Here is a 19,103-nt window from a genome sequence, read left to right as displayed (position 1 = left end):
ACTGTGATATAAGATGCGTAGAGAAACTAGTTTGTCATGTATTGTCCACCTTTTTCCATGTTTTGTTTGCTTGGTTCATTCTAAGTTGATTCTTAAAAAATTTAATCGGGTTTTCAGAAAGGTATTTCTTTACAAGATCACAAATATGTTCGATAGATCCATTGCATTTTTTATTATGTGTTTTTAAAAACAATAGTTTTTTGTTTAAACGATAATTTTTAACACGATTTAAGTTTATTACTTTTTGAAAATTTAACATCTGTTTTTTAGCTTTATCATTTACATTTAATTCTTCTGAGTTGGTAGTGTCTGTACTAGAAAAAAACTGGTAATTTTACAGACTGCTCACTTGTAAAAATTTACTTTTTTTGTGTAACTGAAGAAGAAATCTTTGTGAAGGTGCTTTCCTTTTAATAAAAATTTTGTGAGGAGGATTTGGTACATTAAAAAGAGTCAGAATTGCGGTTAAAATTGCTCTTTTGCCTCCAATATTTGTTGGGTAATATTGTGCTGGCTCAAAATGTTCACTGCATAGAGCATATGATTTATTTAGTTCTACTGAAGTTTTCTTGTCGAGATCTTTGTGACGGCAATTGATAAACCACTGCTTACATCTGAAATAAAAAATTATGCATACATATATTTGTATAATATAATGAGTATATATATCATATATATATTCATTATATTATATATATATATATATATAAATTTTAATAATAAAATAGATACTAACCTATTTTTGTCTTATGAAAAGCAAAAAAATGACACACTTTTATCAAAAATTTTATTTTTTCCTTGTTTATGTTGACAATTAGGAGCTGCGCAAAATCCAGCAGACATTGTTTATTATTCTATACTCAAGTTTGACAACTTAAAATAATTGAAAGGAAAAATATATAAAAATCAACTGAATCATGCAATAGCAAAGTATATATTGGGTTTTTTTATTTGTATTTCGTTGTTTATATTTACAATCTGGCTGTACTACACATCCCAGAAGCCTTTGCATCAGCAATTACAAGAATTTAATGCAAATTTTGCTGAGTCGTACCCCACTGGTTTTGGATATCCGGAAAAACTGAAAATTGAGAAAAATATCCGGATTTCCAGAAATATTAAAAAAATATAATCTCAGATATATATATATATATATATATATATATATATATATATATATATATATACACATATATATATATATATATAAATATATATATATATATATATATATATATATATATATATATATATATGGGCAATTCCATGGCGGAAAATGAAGTAGTCAAATTTTATTCTCCTTTTTTTTCAACTTTTAGCAAATGAATATTGATGTAGACACATGAAAATTTATTTAAAACATAACTTTATTATTAAAATTAATTTACTTAAGTCATTTTTATGCCTCAGAAAGTTGCGGTTTTTCTCATTGTCGCATGATAAAAAAGGTACCATTGTAAAATGTTATCTTAACCATGAATTTATTTGCATAATCGGAATTAATTTAGCATGAAAATGGAGCTAACATATTCAAACTGTTGTTGGTCAAATTTAATACTTTATAAAATATATATCAAAGTAAATAACAAAAGAACTATTGCAATTTTCATGAAACGTAAGTTCACAAAAACATGATAAAGTTTTGTTTTTTCTAAAATTTAGTTAAAAAACTTAAGTTTTTTAATAATATATGCAAAAGAATATAAAATATTACGTTTTTACATTTAAAATTTTGAATAATGATGCTTAGTTAAAGCACATTTTTATTTTAAATTTGTGTAACGTAAGTTAAAACTACATGGGTTTACTTAAGTTCTGGCGCTTTATCGTTAACAAAATGAATTACGTCATTAAGTAATTCTTATTTCGTGACAAGGTTCTAACTGAAACTTTTTATATTAGGAGAATTTAGAAAAAAATATTTTTTTTTTTTTGCTGTTAGCTAAAATTATTGATATTATTGTTTTTTTATTTGTTTATGTATTTTTATTTTGGTTGACATAAAAATATACATAAATAAATAAAATAAGATTTAAATAAGTAACTTTATTTAGACATTAAAAAAAAAAAAGATTTATTTGCTATTCTCCTAATATAAAAAACTCAGTCAGAACCTTTTTTATTTTTGTTTTAGTAAAACAAATCGTTTGTAAATGCAATTAACGGGGGTCATATAGTCCATAAAACACGTCACCCTATATTTGTCAGTTCTTAACCCCTTCCCTCCTGTCACAAACGATTACATATACCTGAACCCCTCTCCCTCCTAAACTGTGATAGCAGTTTTTACGTCAAAAATATATTAAAACATTTGAATGTAAACACTTTGCAGCATTTTAAAAATTTAACCTAATGAAAATAAGGCAATACGCATAAACGTAAAAAGTGTAAGTAAAAACTTCAACAAACAAAATACTTTCTTATTTAAACAACTCAAATAAGTATTAATAAAGTTGTAATACTAAAATAATTTTTTAAAGTTGCTCTTGGTCTTGCGTAAAGTCTGTTTTTCATTAGATAATTTTCATTAATGTTATAAAAAATTACTCATGAAGAATGCCACCAGTTTTTTAAATTTCCTTTTTTGATTATTTTTAATGAGTTCAATATTTTTGCAATTCTTTTGTTACATAATTCTAACTCTTAATAATAGATATAAAAAATCCACAAAAAATATCGCTCCGTAACGTAAGTGATGTAATGTAAGTTAAATATATAGTATCAAAATACTTTATTTTCCTTAGCCGGTCACCTCTGATAAAATTTCATATATTTTTTAAATTGACATAGAATTCTTAACATCTTGTAAAAGTTTCTAATACAAACCGCTTTACTGATTTGTAGAAATCTGATCTAAAAGTTGAAGCAATTTTTTTACCTTGTTTTCCGTGTAATGTAAATTAAGCAGCATTTTCAGTAATAAATTCGCCCTCTTTTGGCTAGACTCAAAACTTTTTAGCTTATTTTATACTAACAGCTTTCATACAAAATAGCTAAAAGTTTGATTTAAAGTTTAAATAGGCAAATATTTCATAAAGTTTTTGCTCGTGTAATGTAAGTTAAAAGTGGAATTGCCCATATATATATATATATATATATATATATATATATATATATATATATATATATATATATATATATATATACATATATATATACATATATATATATACATATATATATACATATATATATACATATATATATACATATATATATACATATATATATACATATATATATACATATATATATGTATATATATATACATATATATATATATATACATATATATATGTATATATATATATACATATATATATATATATACATATATATATATATATATATATATATATATATATATATATATAAATATATATATATGAAATTTGAACATAATCATGTTTTGTTAACATAATTTGAACGTAACATGAAATTTGAACATATTGAACATAATCATACATCAACTTTGTATACAATATTTAATTCAGACACATTCTTACAGGATAAATAGATATATTATATAAAAGTTATTTTAATTGGTACCTGATGCCACCTTTTATCAATGGTTAGAGCACTCAGTCTTCGCATAATAGTACGTACATTTCGGTATTTCCATTTATCTTTACTAGAATTATTTGAAGAACTATTTAAAGAAATAGTATTCTCATTGTTAGAACTACTTCTTGTAAGCCAGGTATACAGATTTTCTTTCTATATTAAAAAAACAATAATTTTAATTTATAATAAGGTTGCTATCAAATAACATATGATCTAAAAGTAATCATCAGTAATCTACACTTGCTTCATTTTGCGGTAATTATAATTTATATCTGCATCTAAATGATTTATAAAATGTTCTATGTGCAGCCTTTTCATTCAGTACATAGATTTATTGAGGGTTGAGTTTTTTGAAAAAACCTTCAAAACTCGAACCTTCTCTAACCACTCTATTCTCATTAAAAATGTTCATTTTACTTTTAGTTTAACCAATTTTAGGAGGTGAAAAAAAAAAGTAATCAAAATTAAGATTGAGATTATTTAGGAGATATAATCATTTAGGAGATATAATCAGATCAAAAGGCGGAACAGAAAAGAGTGAATATATTAAGCTTAAAATGGTTATAGACAATTAAACTGGTTTGTATAAATAGAGAATAAGGATATTTCTGATATTTTATTTCTTAGAATTTCTAGAATAAAAGGTAGAGAAAGTGAAAACTTGGAAACATTGCATATCAGAAAACATGAGTGAGCTGGTATTAATAAAAAGAAAAAAGATTGTTAGAATTAAAAAAATAAAACTATTAGAAACTGGTGAACCCGTGTAAGTGTGGAGAAATAAATGTTGAAACAATAAAAAAGATAATAATGATCATTTACATCACTGTTAATAGTGTTGTTAACTTCTATTTTAATAACTATCACTGTACATAATTTATGGTAAACTTAAACAAGCAACACATTTTTTTTTTTTTTTGTGAGGAAGGTTAAAATAAACCACTTGAAAAGCATGTTTTGTATGTTTAACATTAAAAAATAAAAATAGTATGTTGTTATGTAAGTTATTTTATTTTACTATACTATGTTGTTGTCAATTGATATATTATAAACAGATATATATTTTTATATGTCATAATAGTAAATGTTATTGTTTATTGATAAACATATACATAACGAGCCTAAACAATTTGCAAAAACTACTGACCTAGTAATTGTCCTAAACTATATTTAGTAAAATTATACTTTAATCACTGATAAAACAAAAAATTACCTAAAACTTGTAACTAATATTTTACTAAATCAAAACTTCTTATTTATTTAACTTAATATTAATTTCTTTACCTGGTTTGTAATCCATAATAAATAAAATATTAACTATAGATTTGTATAACATATATATTGTATATGTCAGATTGCATGTCAAATAAAAACATGCAATTATTTTTCAGATATTTAAAAAAATAGGTACTCTTAAGTGTCTTATAAATACAGTCCCTGGCCACACCTAAAATTTTTGTGTATTTTTAACTTTGAAGGTTTGTAAAAAGTATAAAAAAAAGTACAACTGCAATATTAGCTATACTTTATTGATAAAACATATTTCCTTAATAATAAAATAAAACCTCAAAATTAATTTACACACATTTTAACAAACGATTACTCTTTTCGATTGCACGTCATAAAGAAATATTTTTTCATTCCTCCTTTCAACAAAATGACTTTAGCTATTTGATCTGGCATACTTTTAATACAGTTTATTGTTGCTGTCTTAATTTTTTCACTGTGGTGACAATGATAGAGTAACTTTTCAATCAAATCCCTTTTGTTTGTTGAAACCTTGGAAGAGATTTCCTTCTTGAGAATGTTCCACAAATTCACAATCGGATTTAGGTCAGGAGAGTTCCCTGGCCAGTCTAAAACAGGGACATTTTGTCTTGGTTTTTTAGCCGGTTTGTGTGATTTTAAACTATTTTCAGCCAGACATCTTCATACTGTGCGTTTCGAAACTTGTATTCCAGACTCTTGAACAAGTTTTGTCAGGAAGAGTGATGACTTTTTTCTATTCTCCAGACAAATATCTCTTATAATTCTGTCTGTCCTGGGAGTGGTTTTACACCCTTTCCTTTTTGGAAAAAGAGTGATGTTGTTTTCCATTTTGTGTTTGATTTTATTGACAAAAGGTTGCGAAGCTTTACACATTTTAGCAATTTCCCGTTGTGAACACTCTGAATGCTGTAAAAGTACTTTTACTTCTGAAATTTTGTATGGACTTATGTCCTTACCCTTACCCATGTTTATTTTTTATTGAAAATTTAAATTACAATCTATGACACTAAAAATGGTAATAAAATGGTACTATTTATTAATTCCAGCTATTTACAGTAACTTTATAAAATGTATTAAAAATAATAAAACACTTTTCACTCAAAAAAAACCTGTTAAAATATTAAAAAATGTATGTGACAGATCAACTACTTTTTTTTTTAAATTGATGAAAATTCACATTGCTGAGTTAAAACACACCTAACTTTACATTTGTCATGATTATAAAGAAATTTTCTTTTCTATTTTATTTTATAGATGTCAGTATTGTATAATAAGTTTGTAATAATAATATACTTACCTTAAAATTACTTTAAAATAACTTTGAAAACATAGTGGAAAAATTGAGATAATCATAATATAGTGGCCAGGGACTGTAGTGAGTTAAAATATCTAGTAAGGAAAAAAAATATTTCTAAAATCTTATAAACTTAGGGGTCTTAGTAAACAAGGAGATTAGAATTTTAAAAAAGCTTAAAATATCTTTTTTTAAATATCTTTTTTTAAATATCTTTTTTAAAATAAAATGACAAAGTTTTAAGTTGGTTTTACATATTTATTATCTGAGATAAAGAAATTTTTAATAATAACGTGTTTTCATTACCATTTAGTTTTGGTTGCACTAGTTAACACTAGGTCAGTTTATTTTAACAAAATTTAAAAAAACTTTGTGAGATCCTTCTGATTTTCTTGATTTTTATTTATCAAGTTTGAAATTTAAGAAGTCTGAAACTGTGAAATGCTGCAAATGGAAGTCCTTCCATTTGCAACATTTTCAAAATTATAGCTTCATAAACACTATACAGAGGCCAGCTTCGATTTACAAATGGTAAAAACAATTTCTTTAATTTTTAACAAAAAAGTCTCTCTTATCATAGAAATAGTAGTTTGCACTCATTTGTATTGTTAGAAAAAGTTATTAAAATTTATTGTGCGTTAGCCAGAAAAGTTCAATTTTCAGCCATTTATAGAAGCTTTTAAATTTTTCTAAAACAGTTTTCGTTGATCTAAGATTAACAAAAAATAAGACCAATAGGCACAACTATCTGAAAACGCAAGCATTTTTAGACAGTTTTGCCTAATGTTCACAACCAAAATGGCAGCTTTTTTTAGTTACCTTAAGTTGAGCACATTATTCAAAACTACTAAACATCCAACCTACTTACTACTCCATGTAAAAGGTGCAACCTATTATAAGTAATTTCAAAAAGAAAGATATGGTTGGTTGTCCCATACCTAATCTGATATTTGCACTAGATAGGGGCACAAATAAAAGGGTAGTAATTATTAAAACCCCTGCATTACTGTTCAAATGTGTTACTTCAAAAATAATTTAGATTAATTTTAAAATAGAAAGCATTACTTTAATATTACATTTTAATTCTATTTTTTTATAGATGATGATTATATGGTAAGTAGGGAAGTGGATTCAGATATTAATAACAATGTGAAGTAATAAATAATAAATAACAAGATTAAACATTATTATAATGATTCTTTTTTTCAATGTTAGTTCACAAGGCCGAGAACAATGTTAGTTCAACCTCCACAAGGCCGAGAAGACCACTACACTTAAAGAGAAACAAGTCAAACGCGGTACTCTCAGGGATGTGGTGGGGATTGAACTTGGAACCTCTTGCTTATGAAGCGAGCACTCTACCACTACCGCTTTAAATTTCTTCATCAAAATAATTATTTTTTAGAAAATGTAAATGAGTTTCAATTTCAAAACATATATCAATAGTCTTATAATTATTTTTAAACAAAATGATTTTATAATGAACTTTTTTGCAAATGTATACACATATAAGTGTTATATAAGTTTTTTTCATCATATTATTTGTTTTGCATCTTACTATTTGTTGTATCTACTACTAAAGAAAATTATGAATATATGTGCTATTGGCATTAAACTAAAGCTTGTCATAAAAAAAAATGGTGCATTCATCAGGATTGGGGTAAAATACATTTGAACATATACAAAAACAAATATATTAATTTTAGAATTCCTAAAATACAAATATATGGAATCTGCATTTTCAAAATGTATATATAATTTAGTTTTAAAAAAACAAAAAGATCTTTTCAACCCAAGACTGATAAAATAGTTTACTAAATAGAAGAATAAAAACAAGTTTTCTAACAAACATTTCATAAAATCAAAATTTTAATTCATTTTAGTATTTAAAATGAAAAAAAACTTAATTTTTTTTAGAAAAAAAAAACAACGGTAAACACGTTTGCTGATGACTAAAAATATATTCATAGTAACCAGATGTTATTTTTTTGCCAACTACAAGTATACTCATAGAGTATTGACATCATAAATTTGTTTTGCTCACTACAAGTATACTCATAGTTGGCAAGTTTATGACGCTAGTACTTTACAAGTATACTTACAGTTTTTTGTTGTTTTTTTCAACATCTTCATTTCTGAAAAGGCTGCAAGCAACCACTATTAGAGTTGAAAGTTACTGGAAGAGAAAGGATGAAGTTTATAGAGCACAATGGCGGTTGGCAAAAAAATAGCATCTGGTTATTACGAGTATACTTGTAGTTAGTAGCAAATGTGTCTTATTTCTATTATGTTTCTCCAGAGGCCCATGAAAAATAAAAAATATATCATCTATAAATCATTTATAAAAAGAAATCTACAGTGAAAATTAGTCAATTATTTTCTCATCAATTCTTCCCATAAATAAATTAGCATAAGGCAGGGCCATATGTGTTCCCATGGTTGTTCCTGGTAATTGTAATCTATTTTATGGAATTGCAAATACATTTTAATCATATACAAATACAAATATTTAAGAAATTTTAAATTAAATACAATACAAATACAAATATACCAATTTAGCATATTTTTACCAAATACATATATAAATACGTATTTGACCCCAATCTGTCAGTAACTCTGTAATTTTCAAATTATTAAATAAAGGCAAACCTGTTGATCTTAAGAACTGGAATAACAAATACTTATCAGCATATAATTTCTATTCAATCATGTATATTATATAATTACATTATATTATAAATTACAATGATGTATATTACAAAATTAAAAGAAAAAAAAAGATAAAATTAGTTTTTTGAGAATCAGCCCATGGAGTTAGGTTCAGCAATGTCAACCAGCCACCTTAAAAACATCTCGGGTTGACTATTTTTGCTATCCATGTTTGCTATCCATTTATGTTGCTATGAAACATTTGTGTTAAAAAAATTTGTGTAAGCCTGATGCTGACCAAAAATGGTTTTAAGTCTGCAATTTATTGCCAACCTTAAAACAAATTCCCCTAAATCAAATGGCTGTAATTATAATCAAATGTTGGGCATCAAAACTTCAAAAAAAATTTAATTTTGCATTACAAAGCAACTTTGAGGTTGACTGAGAAATTATTTAAAATAAGTCAAAATAATTGCAAAAATCAATTATTTAGGTAAAAACTATTACTGTACACAATGTCCTTTTTTATTTACAAAGTTATGGTCCCTAAAAAAGGCACATGTTTGAATAAGCACAAAAAAGTTGATTAACTTTTTAACCAAATATATAGTTTACTTATATGTATCAAATTAATTAAATGAAAATTATTGCAAAGTTTATGAAAAAAGCATGGTAACTGATAAGAACATGCATACACTTATAATTTTTATACTGACCCAATTTTGGTTGCAATTATTTGTTATTGATACATGTGTTGTATACTAACTACTGCCATTTTAAGTAGACACAATAAGTAGAAAATATGTATACATATGTCAATTGCCAATACAAATTAGAGCAAGTAGGATAGATATAATAAAACAGAAATATCACTAATTATTATGATCTTGATATATCATCAATCACAAAAATAAGAAGTATTACACTATTAAGAACAAATTTTATAACATTTAACAATATTTTATTTATAAAAATAATAATTTTAAAAGTTCAAATATTTCTAATAATTTTAATGCCCATAATAATTTTGGATAGTTTAAAAAAATTTATAATGATTTTTTTATATGGTTCTTATAGTATATTTTTATTATTATTTATTTTTTACATAATTGATATATAATAAATTATTATTCTCATACATAAAAAAGAATAAAAAGAAAAGTATAATATTTCCAAAAAACAGTGATAGAAAGACATCACATAAAAAACATTTAAAAAAGCCTCAAAAATAACTATAATTATATAATATATGATTAGTTTTTAATGACTTTTTTTAATTTTTTTAAACCCATTTCAAAAATAGATTATGAATACGAATAATAGATGGTCTTATAAAAGCAACTTTAATCTTGATTTTTTAATTTTATCCCTGTCATAAACACACACTTATGCAACATACACACACAATTCAAAATACTTCAAAAGATTCACTGATTGATGGCAGTTTCTTTTAAAAAAGTCTAAACATTTATATATATTCTCTATAATAAAGGCATAGAAACAAAGATAAAACTTGAATGAAAAAATGTTAAAAAACTAATATTTTTAAGAACATGATAAAAATATATACTAAATTAATATGCTTTCACAGTGAACATTTCTGTTCAAGAACAAGTAATACCTTTTCATAAATAGATTCTGAATTGCTACCTTCTTCTAAAGTACTAGAATCTTCATTGCTAAGTAATGAATCTTTCCTCAAAAGTTCTGGTGTTATAGGTAATCTTGGTGGTTGACTGGTTTTTTTACGCCCAAATGTTATAAAACGAGAAAATGAAAACGATGACGAAGAAGAAACAGGATTCAGAGGTTGAAAAGATGTTAACTTTGTAGGATCTTTATCCATATTTTTTATTTTGCATACTTTGAAAAAACTTTTAACTTAATCATATACTTAGTTTACATCCTAATAAAAAATTAAATGATATATGTGGTTTTACTAATTTTGCTATGCTTCAAGTAAAAATTATATTTATAAATTGTCGCATTTTAATTTACTTGCTGTATTTAAAATTAACTTTAAAGTATCTTAAAGTAAGTAAATAGATTATAAATCTTTAGTTAAAATATCTTTCTGAAAACGAGTTTATTTGGATTTAAAACAAATTGGTTAGCTTGAAAAAAATATAAATAATATTATGCAGCTTTTGAGGAAAATAATATTTTAATGGACAGAAGTCTGAAAGTTATATAAACTAAAACAAATCTTTTGGTTTAAAGCATAAAATTATAAAGCTTTCTAAATAATTTTAAAAATGGGTATCAAAAAATGAAACAAATAAATAACTATTGTTTTTAATGAACTTATTTAAACTGAATTTCACAGTGTTATCATTTATGTAAAACATGTTAAGTTAAATCTTGTGTAAATTTAATGTTGCAAGCAACAAATATCAAAAAGTAGATATTTGCATTCAAACGGCAAAATCATAAATACAAATAAAAACATTTTATTATGAAAATTCATTTGATATTTTCTTTAAAGAAAATTTTAGAAAAAGTTTTATATTTCTTGTTTTACAATAAAATTAAGTAAATCACAGTAACAATAAAATGCTAGAGTCTCGAGCAGCCGGATATTAGATTTAAATTTTATTAAGTTGACCAAGACATTAAAATTAGTCTATTCATTTTCTGAATCATTGATTGATTGATAGATATTTTATTTGAACACCGAATACTTGTTCTAAAGGACACGAAGGCCTATATAAAGATGAATACTGTGTGTCCATTTTTGTATGGGTCTTCGTGATTAATTTAAAATTATATCACCACAAAAAAAATTATAAAATTATAAACAAACAAATAGTTGATCCTTTTAGAATAAATATTTGTCGAAGTCAAAAGAGTTAATTTTTTTTTTAAGCTTTGAAATATTTTTTGCATACACAGCTCTTAATTTCATATCATGAATAATTTTAGATCATTTTATTACAAATCTATTGACTTTTACAGAACCTATAAATTTAAAGTGAGCAAAACGAATCTATATCGATAGAAAAATTAAAAAGTATATCAGATGAAAATGTTTTCTTTAAACGCATTTAAATTACATTTACTTTATTTACATTTAAAATGTAAATAAAACGCTAATGTTGCGGAGATGCGCGAACGCAGCAACTACATTTGCGTATGCGCGTTAAGAACAATTAACTTTAATTTTTGCTTTAGTCAATCAATCAATCAAAATTTATTGACAGGCTCAAGGCCCAATATAATAAATATACAATGGGTAAAATAAAGTGGATTATAATAAAACAAAGACTATCGCACTTAAATATAAACAAAACCCGAGAAAAAATAAATAAATAAATAAATAAAATAAAGATAAGAAACTAAAGTGTTATAAATTATAAGCATTAAGTTTTTCAACTTTATTTTTAAATTAAACATTGATTCTAACAACTGATAAGTTTAAACAAAAATGTATTTTTATTTTTTAATTGGAATGATGAATGATGAGTTTAGAAATATTTTATTCAAGTATTTTAGAATATTGATAATAGAGCAAAATAAATGTTAGCAATGCAAAAAATATATTTTTTGTTGTTGTTGCTGCGTAATAAATTTATAAAAATTTGTATAAGATTTATATAAAATCATAAAATGAAATAAAATTAATGTTTATTTTAAGACCAAAGGGGCTGTCTATTAATTACGTCAACAAATTTTTGACGATTTTTACCTCCCCTTGTCAACAACTTGTCAAACTTTCAAAGACTCCCCTATAAAATTACGTCAACATTTAATTGACCCCCCCCCCCTCCTTAAGAAAAAAAAAATTATTTTAAGTAGTAGTTACATTAGTAGTTTACAACTTCAAGAAAAACTTTTTTAACTTTCTAACATATTTTTACAAATAAACCCAAATCTTAAATCGTAGCCTCTACATTTTCCTATGGAGATGCCAAATGCTCCTCAATTGTTATTATTGGCATAGGGTCTGATTGAATAATTTCTTGGGGAACCAAACACCAGACAAGTTAACATTTTCTTCATCTAGCCATTCTACACTTAGCATCTCTCCATAAGCAATAACTGCCATGAGTTCTCTCTGTCTTTTGGCAGCCACTCGCATTGGACGAATTCTTTGTTGTTTGGGTGCATGTAGTATTTGACTGGACCCAGACATACATTTTTGGTGTTGTTGAATGTGCTTCTTTAATATGGCTTGCGAAACAATATAAACGTGACAGATTTTATAGATCCGTTCAATGACAACTGAATAAATGGACAATATATATCATATGGAAGAATTTTGAAAGCTTTTGCTGATCGAGGTAGTATATTTTCAACTTTGATAGACTGACTACAGAAAAGCGATGGAAATTTATGTAAGTTTATATCAGATATATCTGGTGCTCTAAGACCCTCATTAGTTTGACAGACTAGAATTGGTGGGGGGATAAATCTATTAGCAATAATTTCAAAATACGCGCTTCTAATCGGTGGGCAACAAGTTAAATCACAGCATTTAATAATTTGTAGAAAATAGTGACTTGTTCTTACATGGTTTTGGAACCAGACTTGATCTTTTATTATTAAATTTTCAACTTCAAGCTCAGACTTTTCAGGCACAATATACTCCGCCACTGTTTGAAAATTATCTATAATTACTTGCTTCCATACTTCTGACAATGTTTGCCCAGCATATTTGAAGTTTAGTTTTTCCAATTCTTCGTCAACTGTTCTATCTTGTATGTCAAGGTGGCTTCCAAAATGTTTATGCGACAAAATTAGTCCGGACAGTTCTCGACTAAGAGGAGCCATTCGTCTTTCTATTCGATTAAACGCACTTTTACCAGGCGCATTTGTTGCTACAAACATTGCATCAATGTTTTGCTTTACAAAATGATGGACAGCAACATCAATAACTTTTTGATACCTTTGATTTTCATCAGGCCCACCATCCACAGACATAATAAAAATCGGTTTGATCAACTTGCTGCTTGGATCTTTTGTTACAATGTCAAATTCCTCCAATTCAAGAAGCCTTTCATAATCTAGTCCATGACTATAAGCTGATGATGAGCAATGCTTGCCTGATCTGATGACTATGTAAGTTGGGCCTGAATATAATACAGCTTCCGGTTTATCTAAACCGTCTTTTTGGATTTCAATGCCAGCATAAACAGATGGTATGAATTTGTGTCTAGATGCTTCAACCCAGTTGTGATCATTCGACGTGCATTAAAAGTGGAGCTTGCTTGTTAGCTGCTGTCAATTCTATGGGGACTCTGGCTTTTTCATCTTGACTGATGAAGCATACTTCTTTAGGTCCCAACAAAGAAGCCACTTCCTCTAGGTGATTCAAAGCAGCTGTACAAAATCGACCACCAATAAGTTTTGAGTGTAAATCATTTTGTGCTTAAATTAATTTCACTGGTACAGTTGTTACATGGCGTTTGCCTTCCGATGATAAACTTCGTTTTGGCAGGAGCCGAGCATAAACAGCACTTCTACTTATTTGAAAACCGTTAATATTTAATTGTTCTGTCAATTCATCAAGATTTCTAACACTACGATACACATCACTTTGCCTTTTTCCATGAGCAGCAGACCCATACAATGCAATGTCAACGATAAACTTATAACACCACATTCTTTTCGTTTATACAAGCCAATCAAATTGCTCTTGAAGATGCTTATCTGACTCTGTAATTCATCTTGTGCTTTTGCTTTGTATTTTACAGATTTTTCATTACAAGTAGTACTAGATGGACCAGCTTCAAAATCAATTTCTTTGTGGTCTTGTTGAATGCTTTGTGTTTGTTGTTTTACAACTTGTTTAGGAAGGACACTTCCAGTCTTCATTGAATGGCCTCCCCAAAAGGTCAACAATGTTGCCTTATTTTTCTGTGCAAAGGCGGAATAACTATTTAACTACAAATCTATTTTTTTGTCAAATCGTCCTCTTTTTTCAATTTATTTCAAATTTCAGTAACTCTTTGACAGTCTTGCTTACGTTTGTTGGGAAATGCCTTTATATATGCTTCATACAACGACTTGTGAAAGTTTGGTTTGTCTCTTGTAAATCTAAAAAATATATAATAATTCAAAAATTGATTTAGAATTGATTTAATTTATATCTAAATCAATAGGCAATAAACTTGTTATTTAACACAAAAAAACATATAGGCCTAGGCCTGTTTATTTACAATTATTTAATGGTTCTGAACATTCTAGACATGTAATGAATTAATAAGATATTAAATAAGTCCTAGATAAGACTGTCGAAAATCGTAAAAATGCTTGCCCATGTACCTGTCAAACGAATGGGCGGTTACCGGCGAAAAATAAACTTTATATAAAAGTTGTACCTGGAAAAAAAACCATATAAATTAAACTGAAACTTGGATTTCTTTGAATGACCGTTCAGATAATTATTTTTTCCATATTCCAGGTTTTAAGAGAAATTGTTGAAGAGACTTGCTAATAAACGAGTCGGAGGAGTTCTGATTTATGTAAAGGAAAACATTGTAGTTAACGTAAAGAATAATAAGTGGGTTTCAAAACTTTCAGAACATTATGTTTGATATTTTCAGAAATTCTTATTATAAAGAAATCGTAACTATTGGAAATTTTTACAAGATCTTCAAAATCTTCTCTCACATTATGTGAAGAAACTACGCTACAAACGCAGCCTAATTTTTTGTTTTGGGAGTAATAGAATTAAAAAAATAAAAAATTATTGACGTCAACTTTACTAGACCTCCCCCCCTCCCCTTGTTAACAAATGTTAAAAAAGTTCAGACCCCCCTCCCCTATTTTGTTGACGTAATTAATGAACAGCCCCAAAGTTTAATGTAAATTTTAAATTAAAATGATTCGAAAAGTTATACAGGTAGTCCTTTTTCTCAAAATAAATTTTTTTTTTATCTAGACCTTAGGGCCGACAACAAGGGCTTCAAAGTGGGGGGGGGGGCACAATTGTCAATTTTTATAAAAAGTCCTCTATATCTAGAATTTTCTTTGTAAAAAAAATATATATATAAATATATATATATATGTATATATATATATATATATATATATATATATATATATATATAAATATATATATATATATATATATATATATATATATATATATATATATATATATATATATATATATATATATATATATATATATAAGGTCCAATCCCCCTAGAGAGATTTGATTCAGTGCTTAAATAAAGCATAATAAAATGGTATACTTAAGTTTATAAGCAAACAAAAACTACTTGTTAAGTCAACTTTACTATTTATGACTTTATATTTTTTTATAATCATAAATAATAATTATAGTATTTATGATTTTATATATAAAATTATTAATAATTTATGATACAATAAATTTTATACTATTTATGACTTTATAAATAAAAACGGCACCAATGATCCTAGGCAAAGTATAGTGTCTAGTGTATTAGGTTTACTGGTAAAATTTGCTTAAATTATTGGTCGAAGATCTCTCTGGGTACTAAAATAGGAATTTATTTTGTGTTGTTTTATTTGTGATAATCCAGCATATGCATTTTTTTTAAACGTTTTTCAGGTCACACATCAAAAAATGGGTGGAATTGGTGTACTTCTGTGGTAGAGTATTTATGACAGTTTTTAAACATATTTCTTAAATTTTTTTTCCACATTTTCTATTTTAAACATAATTTCTTCAGACAATTCAGTCGGCAAGTTTAGACAGTCATAACTTTTTTTTTTTTTAGTCAGCAAAATTGTAATGGCAACCCCACCCCCCACCCCACCCCCACGTGACACCTACTCGCGCTGGCACTGCCTTTAAGCAAATACTTTCAAGTATTTTTTAGAGTTATAAGCAATTATCTTGCAATTTTTAGCATCAATTTTTTAATTTATAATAAATTGTACCTAAATTATAACAAACTTTTTAATTATAAGTCATTACATTTTATTTTTGATTTTAAAAATTTATTTTTACTTTGGATATAAAGGTTTCTTTAATTCTTCTTTAAGTTTTATAAATGTATGATTGCTGACGAAAATTTTTTGTCTAAAGTTGGATCCTCCGAGAAATATGTTAAAAAAACACGTTAAAGATTATTAAAAAACTCGTTTGGATGTTTATTGTTGTTTCGACAATTTTGATATTTTTCCGTTTTTATTATTATTAAGTAATAGTTTATAATGCTGGCAATTTATCCAGTATCTTTGTGTACTGTAACATATATTGTTCTTATATAACACACTTTGTTGTTTATTCTCATTAAGTGTCATTACCGTTGCTAGAGGATCGGAGGAGCGCCCCAAAATCTAAAATAGCTTTCTTCCGCCCCAAAATCTAAAAAAACCTTCCGTTATTAAGCATTACTAAAGTTAAGTATGTCCTCCTTTGTCCTCATTTTGGCTTTTCTGTACCCATTCTTTAAGCGATCGTGCATCTGGCAACCCTAGTTAAGGTTGTGATTTATAGTGAATATTAAAGCTGCTATTGATGAAAATTGTATTAAACAAACAAAAATTATTATTTTTTAGTTGTTATTAATCTTTGTTTTGACGTATCCAGCTAGTGTTATACAAAATATTAAGTTCTTCTAATGAATGTCTTGTTAATAATGGTGATGAATGAAAAAGACAAAGAAAACAGAAAGAAGAATACAGACAAAGACAAAGAATACAGAAAGAGCGACAAAGAATACAGAAAGTTAAAATTAACCCAATTGAAAATTTTACAACTTATAGGGATTTGGTTACTTTAAATTGATTGCATTTTCAAATTTAAGTAAAAAAAATTTCTTTGCTCAAATTTGTTTTCTTTTTTCTGATAAAGATTTGTTGAATTTCTTTACGATGTACGACCGAATGCGAATGTAGTCAAAACTTTCATTAAATCGATTGTAATAGTTTATCTGTTAATGCAAATTTTGAATACTACGTTTTATAGTGTATTTAGTTGTATAAACATGTATAAATTGTTATAAACAGTATTGTTTATAACAGTTATAAATATGAAAATAAGTATAATGACTCTATTTGATTTAAAGATGCACACAAAAGTAGTGGGTAATTTAGGCCTCATTATAACCAACCCGGATTGTGAAATCATTTCAGCCAGAAGTAGGATAAGCCATTAATGTTTCATTTAAGCAAATAGAATATAGATTATCAAATCTTGACCTGTCATTCATTTCTCTAATTTTACTTTTTATTTTAGGTATTTTGTTATTGTTTTTTATTTTGTTGTTTATGTTTTGTTTTTTTTCTCAACTATTTTAAACTTAGCCAATCAGCCCTTTTTTAGTTTAAATAAGTATTTGTATTCTGCATTATCATTTACCATTACCGCTCACTTCCAACAAGGCTGGATATACAATCTAGCCATGTTGGAAGTAAACTTATTTAAAAACAATAATGATAAATGAAAAAAAAAAATTTCATTTTATAAAATTTCATTTTATAAAATTTCATTTTATAAAACTGAAAAAAAAAACATACCTTTTTATGAAAGTTTTATAAAATGAAATTTTTTTTTTCATTCATCATTATTGTTTTTAAACAAGTTTACTTCCAACATGGCTAGATTGTATATCCGGACTTGTTGGAAGTGAGCGGTTAATGATAAATGCAGTCAATGCAAGTTCGAAAAGAGCGTTAACTCCAATTTCAAGTATGATGATATATTTTAAATTAATAAATTTGAATTTATCGTAATATAAAAAATTAAAATCTTCTATTAAATCTTTGCCCACACATTTGCGGAGATAATTTGTATTACCCAACACCCCCAACATTTAGGGGAGGGGGAGGGAGATGTGTTCCAAAAAATAAGAATATCTTCAAAAAAATTGGGAGAAACGGATGCAGGGGGTGAAAACTATTGAACATCAATAGATTATTCAATAAAACTTAAAACGTTTCGATATATCGAAAATACTCTCATTTTTTGGAAAACATTTCCCCCCTCTCCTCCCCCGCAATGTTGGGGCTGCTGGGTAGCCTAATAGGAAGGGAATGGGAGCAGTAATAAGGCCTTTTTGCAACTTTGCAAATAAAAGTTTTTGTTTTTAGAGTAATATTTTGTAGAAATATTTTTAAGATCAAGAGGCCCTAATAACAAATTTTTTTTCGGTGGGGGAGGGGAGGGGAAGACCTGTAACTCACAGGTCTCCTCCCCCTTTCCATGGTTTTTATGTTTGTCAATGTTGCATAATTCCTTTATATCATCCAACCTGGGCCGTCCTGAAGAGTTCTTTAAGGAGGGAGGGGATAACATACCTGTTTTTTGCCTACTAAGGCCAAGAAAAAAAAATTTACCGACGAAAAAAAAAAAAAAGATTCTCGTTGGCTAACATTTGCCAACTGCAGT

At 26.6% G+C, this 19,103-nt stretch overlaps 1 protein-coding gene across 2 annotated transcripts in view; it reads right to left on the bottom strand.

The window, feature by feature from the left end:
• Nucleotides 1–10,703, bottom strand: part of LOC101240098 (1-phosphatidylinositol 3-phosphate 5-kinase) — a 143,113-nt gene extending 132,410 nt beyond the window's left edge. For both annotated transcript variants that reach the window (XM_065799671.1, XM_065799672.1), the window contains exons 1-2: nucleotides 10,398–10,703; nucleotides 3,550–3,717 (exon numbers count right to left, since the gene is read on the bottom strand). In XM_065799671.1, coding sequence (XP_065655743.1) covers nucleotides 3,550–3,717; nucleotides 10,398–10,622 — 393 coding nt within the window. In that variant the 5' untranslated portion in view covers nucleotides 10,623–10,703. The remainder of the gene's footprint in view (nucleotides 1–3,549; nucleotides 3,718–10,397) is intronic.
• Between the last annotated feature and the right edge of the window lie 8,400 nt (nucleotides 10,704–19,103).

This window comes from Hydra vulgaris, chromosome 06, assembly GCF_038396675.1.
Source record: "Hydra vulgaris chromosome 06, alternate assembly HydraT2T_AEP".
Classification (NCBI taxonomy): domain Eukaryota; kingdom Metazoa; phylum Cnidaria; class Hydrozoa; order Anthoathecata; family Hydridae; genus Hydra; species Hydra vulgaris.
This window is presented reverse-complemented; position numbering and strand designations above follow the sequence as displayed.